General features: G+C 44.5%; 1 protein-coding gene across 1 annotated transcript; it reads left to right on the top strand.

Moving 5' to 3' along the window:
- The first annotated feature begins 1,715 nt into the window (after positions 1-1,715).
- On the top strand, positions 1,716-4,886 carry LOC124681864 (strigolactone esterase D14-like). The gene is made up of 3 exons (XM_047216642.1): positions 1,716-1,954; positions 2,036-2,256; positions 4,136-4,886. The coding sequence occupies exons 1-3, from the start codon at positions 1,835-1,837 to the stop codon at positions 4,668-4,670; spliced, it is 876 nt and encodes a 291-aa protein (XP_047072598.1). The 5' UTR covers positions 1,716-1,834; the 3' UTR covers positions 4,671-4,886.
- The last annotated feature ends 490 nt before the right edge of the window (positions 4,887-5,376 follow it).

Here is a 5,376-nt window from a genome sequence, read left to right as displayed (position 1 = left end):
CAAGGATGCACACACCCAAGTTATTAACAAAAAGACAAGAAACAACATTGCATCCAAGGGTCAAGCTGACGATCACGGCCCTTATAAGCCATTAGAATGGGGAAGGCAAGGATTATAGTTTATACTCGAAGGGCTGCCGGGAGACCGGTCGATTGGTAGGACGGTCGTCACCGGCTTGTTACTAAGACTAAGAATTCCTGGAATCTGGGTCAAGTGACCAAGTAACCAGTGTTTCCTCCTCTTAGACGCGATTTTTGTAAACACTCTTTGATACATGATTGGTTGTTTGTCCAACAACCAGCAGGCTAATACTTAATCAGCAAATCGACGTGGCCCTTCCAAAGCACATAACTTGTTGTCCTAATTAATCTGAGCACAGATCTCGACCACAAGAGAGAGTAACATGCATCCTGCTGCTTCGCAGAAACCAGTACAGTAGATAGATGTTTTGATGTATGGCCCGATCGATGATTACTCCATTAATTTGTTCTTGTGTGGTCTTAATTAGAGTCCACAGTCCTCAACTGCTTGTATGCAAGAGAGTTTGTTGGCTGAGGCTGTTACGCCAGAGTATAGGCGATCAATAATCATGTGACCAGATTGATTCTTCTCTAATTGCAAATGCGTTGTGTATTTGTGTATGTAACCTTGGACTCGTGCAGTCGACGCCTACCCAGCCACACGACAAACTAGCACTTTTCCATGATACTCTCTGGCACAAGCGACAGGGACAGAACAAATATAATCACCGGTTTCTTCGATCACGCATTTACGACTCTACGACCAACTGGTTTCATATGGAAAAAGTCGTACAAAAATAGTACTACAAAGGCATGACATTCTTTGTTTTGAAACAAGATTATTATGCTGATATGAAGGAAAAGATAGAGACGCAATTGATCTCAGCTCCTTTGTACTCGAAGCTAGGCTTTGCAGACAGTTTCTTAAAATGGGCCGTTGCTCATGGTTTGAGAAATCGTCTACATGCATGATGAACAATAGAGGCAACTATCTCACACGGTTCGAAAAAGCAATGGCGTCTTTCGTGCTCGCGGTTACATAAACGGAAACGTGTGTGACATGAGATATTTTCGCTTATGCTTGTACGGAGTAGAACAGAAATCGTGTGCGATAAATATTTCGGAAAAAAAACACCGTCGACATGGGTTATATCTCGTGATCGCCACCACCACTTGTTACGGCCGGTGCGAAGGTGTGGACGGACACCTGACGGTAGCACCACCTCGTTCCACTGCGACGGGCGACGGCTGCTCCAGATGTGCCTCTTGCTAATTATACAGTTGTACACGTTTTATCTTGTGTTGGCTCCATATATTTAGGCTCATCTTCCTTCTTCTCTTAAACACGTAACGCCGCGAGGACCTGAAAATTACATTATTAATTAACCTCAGGATTCTATCTGTAAGCAATCACCGGATATAATAAGCGACAATGATCGCCACTTGAGAATTACAATCCGTTTAGCATAGAACAATTTATCTTGGGCAATGCAGCAGACGTCCCTTTCAAAATTTCCCCTGTTTGAGGCAACTTTGGCAACCCACATACTTAACTATCAGCCATGTATGTGAATTTTTTGTCACCACAAGTTTCAATAAAATTTACAGTTATATATAGATTTTGACTTATTAGGAGAAACAGTATTTTCGGTACGAAAGTCTACTGAGTACATACAAAGAAGTGGATCGATGACAAAAATCCTTATTGCTTCTATAAATACGGCCTATAGATCAAGATTCAAGAGGGACCTCTCTCTCTCTCTCTCTCTCTCTCTCTCTCTCTCTCTCTAAAACGTCTAGAGAACAAAGAAGCCATGTACCTGAATCCAAGAATCGTTGGGTGTGGGGAGAGGACCTTGGTTCTGTCCCATGGCTATGGAGCAAGCCAAGCCATCTGGGACAAGGTGCTGCCTCACCTGTCAAAGAGCAACAAGGTACGTACTCTGACATGCATATCTACCTTGCACATATTAGTACTCGCATGGAGGATGTACTGTACTAATTACGGTGCGCAGGTGCTCCTCTTTGACTGGGATTTCTCCGGCGCCGCCGCCGATGAGGAAGAGCGCTACACGTTCTCCAGGTTCGCCGACGAGCTGGTGGTGCTCATGGACGAGGTGAAGCTGAAAGGCGCGGTGTATGTTGGACACTCCATGGCCGGCATGGTCGGGTGCATTGCGTCCGTCAGGCGGCCTGACCTCTTCACCCATCTAGTGCTCGTCGGCGCGTCCCCGAGGTTCGTGCACGGCCATCCTTCTCCATGCATATCTCCGCTCCTGTGGTACTGCCGGCTTGTTCGGTCAATTTCTTCTACAGAGTGGAGCAAAAATAGGAAAGAAGTTTAGGGTTATTTCCTTGATTGACTGCCTTTACTTTGGTTGACATCAAAGTATCAGACTAATTAAAATCTTCCAAGATGTTCCCTTCCTTGGTTCAAACAAAATTTCTATCATATAAAAGCCGCACTACACATAGTGATTGTTAAATGCAGTTTTTTTTTTTGAATTAATTAATTTGAAGCATTTCAAACTTTAATACTTAAAGTTCCTTGGTATTAAATAGTTCTGAGGTTAATTATCATGTGGTTAGGATCACTCTCTTTTAGATGATGTGCGATGGATTTTTATGGCGAGATTTTTCTTTGTTTTCTTAACAAATTAATTATGCATCCTCGCAAGAAAATTGACTATGCAATGTAAAAAATAGAGTGAATTCCCACCTTTTACCCTCTAGTTATGCATTTGTGACACTAATTACCCTGCCAAGTGAAAATCTATGTAGATACCCATTTTAAAATCTTCCGATGCTTATTTTTTTATGTGTATCTATTGGGCATGGTGTTAGCTGTTGACCGGGGTCCAGAAATATTAAGATGATAGTGAGGAATGGAGTCATGGACTATATGGATTTTTTTTGGACATAATCGTCCATGAGGCCCTCTGATATTTACATATTTTGTTGCTCGACATCGATGTATCATGTCTATCATATCTAACAGTAACAAGCAAAATGCTAAATTGGAGCTAAAAAGTGTTGAAAGTCTCGTGAATGAGTATTTTGTAGAAGTTCGAGTAAATGGGGTAATATGTGCCACAAATACACAACTACGGTGTAAAACGTGGAATTCACTCAAAAAAAAGATATGGTGTATTTTGATGGAATGGGTATTTTAGTATTTTCTACAGATGTTTGATTTATTAAGGAGATTGTAAAAATATATAGTACTAGATTCCTTATGTATTACGGTTTTATAGATGGTAACATGTATTTTTCATCTTTTCTTGATTGTGCTTGGAACTTATCTAACTAAGAACCCAAATATGTGTTCATGAGGACTTGAACCTGGATAGCTGAGTTGCACATCCACTTTTCTAACCAAGTGAAGTAGACTCATTTCATTGATTTGTTTCATGGTCCTACCCTTTATTTTTGGTTCATGAGCATGTTCAATTGCCACACATAAAAATAGGTACCGAAAAGAATGAACACTTGGTTTAATTTTGAAATGGGGGATATAAATTTTGCTCGTTTCATTGGACTGGAAGAGAAAAGTTTGTTACAACACTAAATATGCCAATGACGCCTCACAAAACTCCCAAGAGCCTATACCCAAGTGCTTAGCCGCTGCCAAACATCAAGGTAGAGATTTCCGAAAATCTCTATTGTTCCTCTTGTTCCAAATATCCCACTCTACAAGCATGAGAAGGATGACTTTAATATTGGCCGCATTGATCAACCAATATTTGATGTTGACGGTGTTGGCGGCTTCTCCCTTATCTCAAGGTTGAAAAAAACTCAACCCACAATCCACTGCTGTCCAAATATGAATGGAGAACCGGCAGGGGAAAAATGAACACTTACGATTAGTTCTGAAAATGTCCAAAAACAATTTGAAATGTCCAAAACAAATGCAGAGTTTGAATTTTCTGAAATGTTCAAATCCACTGTTATCAGAATCTTCATCTGTTTTCGCTGTCGGATTTATCTTGACAAGGACGTTAGAATCTAGATCAGCAATCTAAACGTGTGTTCACCGCCGAGCGGGACTTAAGCATCATAAAAATCAGGCAATACATTATTTCGCAATCTGATTGAAAGACCCTATGAATATTCAGGTACATGAACTCGGAGGACTACGAGGGCGGGTTCGACAAGTCGGACATCGACGAGATGCTAAAGAACATCTCGTCGGAGTTCCACTCCTGGGCGAAGGGCTTCGTCGCGCTCGCCGTCGGCACCACAGACCCGTCGGCCGTGGAGCCGCTGGCGCGGAGCTTCTTCGCCATGGACCCTCGCGTGGCGCACGGCCTGGCGCGCATGCTCTTCCTGGGCGACCAGCGGGAGGTGCTGGACCGCGTGGTCGTGCCGTGCACATTGGTGCACGTGTCCGGGGACTTCGCCGCGCCGCCCTCCGTCGGCCGCTACATGCAGGGCCGCATGAAGCGCTGCGCCAGCGCCGCCATGGAGACCATCGACTCCGTCGGCCACTTCCCGCAGCTCGTCGCGCCCGAGGAGATGCTCAGGATTCTCGACGTCGTGCTTGGGGAAGGCCGGCTGGCCGCGGACGTCGTGGAAGAGAGGAGCGGCAACGAGGGGAGCCTCGTGGAGGCAGAGGTGAATGGGGATGTCGACGCCGTCGCCATGTCGTAGCACCACGTGTATATGTGGTCGAAGTTGAAGTTTGTGTATGTGCGCCGTGCGCGTGCTGATCTTGACTTCATTCGTTCTGGTTACTGTTTGTGCATTTGGGTTTCGAATTCTGTAGGAACGTGCTTTGGTTGGAGCTTTTGGTTTGCTGCTGTATCTGTTGCATTAGTTTGGATCGTGGATTAAATATGGAAAGGAAACACGATGCTAGTTTTCTTCTGTTTTCAGCGGAGCACTGATGCGTTCCTCGTCGGATGGGCACCGCTCAAATATGTCAGAGTAAAAACGAGCTGTAATCTGATTGAATGAATTGATCTGTGTCACATTGATCTCAAAACTCGGTATGTAATCTGATTGAATGGAGTACAATCTGAGGATTTCTGAAAATCTTTACAAACGGACACATTCATATGGTCACATTGGGATGAGCGTCTTAAATCATCTCCACTCGCGTCCCTCAAAGCATCTTGTAAGAGTCTTTGGGGTGCGCCGGACACTAGACCGCGTCTAGTCGTGCGTTCCAAAGGCCGTTTCGGTCGGCACGATCCAATACGGTGGCTGATGCACTGTGGTTGTTTCTGTTACACATGAGTCGTTACGGCGCGCTGGACGCAACGCGGGGCGGTGTGTCGAGCGGCGGGCCCGCCCTATCATTGACACAATGGCGGTTCATAGACTCACAATTCTCATTTCTCTTTCAATTATCCCG

Source organism: Lolium rigidum, unplaced genomic scaffold (assembly GCF_022539505.1).
Source record: "Lolium rigidum isolate FL_2022 unplaced genomic scaffold, APGP_CSIRO_Lrig_0.1 contig_57830_1, whole genome shotgun sequence".
Classification (NCBI taxonomy): domain Eukaryota; kingdom Viridiplantae; phylum Streptophyta; class Magnoliopsida; order Poales; family Poaceae; genus Lolium; species Lolium rigidum.
Note: the sequence above shows the minus strand (reverse complement) of the source record. Positions and strands in the feature narration are given on the sequence as shown.

Excerpts from the sequence above, each read along its gene's own strand:
- LOC124681864 (XM_047216642.1), top strand. The coding sequence starts at position 1,835 with ATGTACCTGAATCCAAGAATCGTTGGGTGTGGGGAGAGGACCTTGGTT. Across the intron at positions 1,955-2,035 it reads ACCTGTCAAAGAGCAACAAG|GTGCTCCTCTTTGACTGGGA; the intron begins GTACGTACTCTG and ends TACGGTGCGCAG. Across the intron at positions 2,257-4,135 it reads CTCGTCGGCGCGTCCCCGAG|GTACATGAACTCGGAGGACT; the intron begins GTTCGTGCACGG and ends ATGAATATTCAG.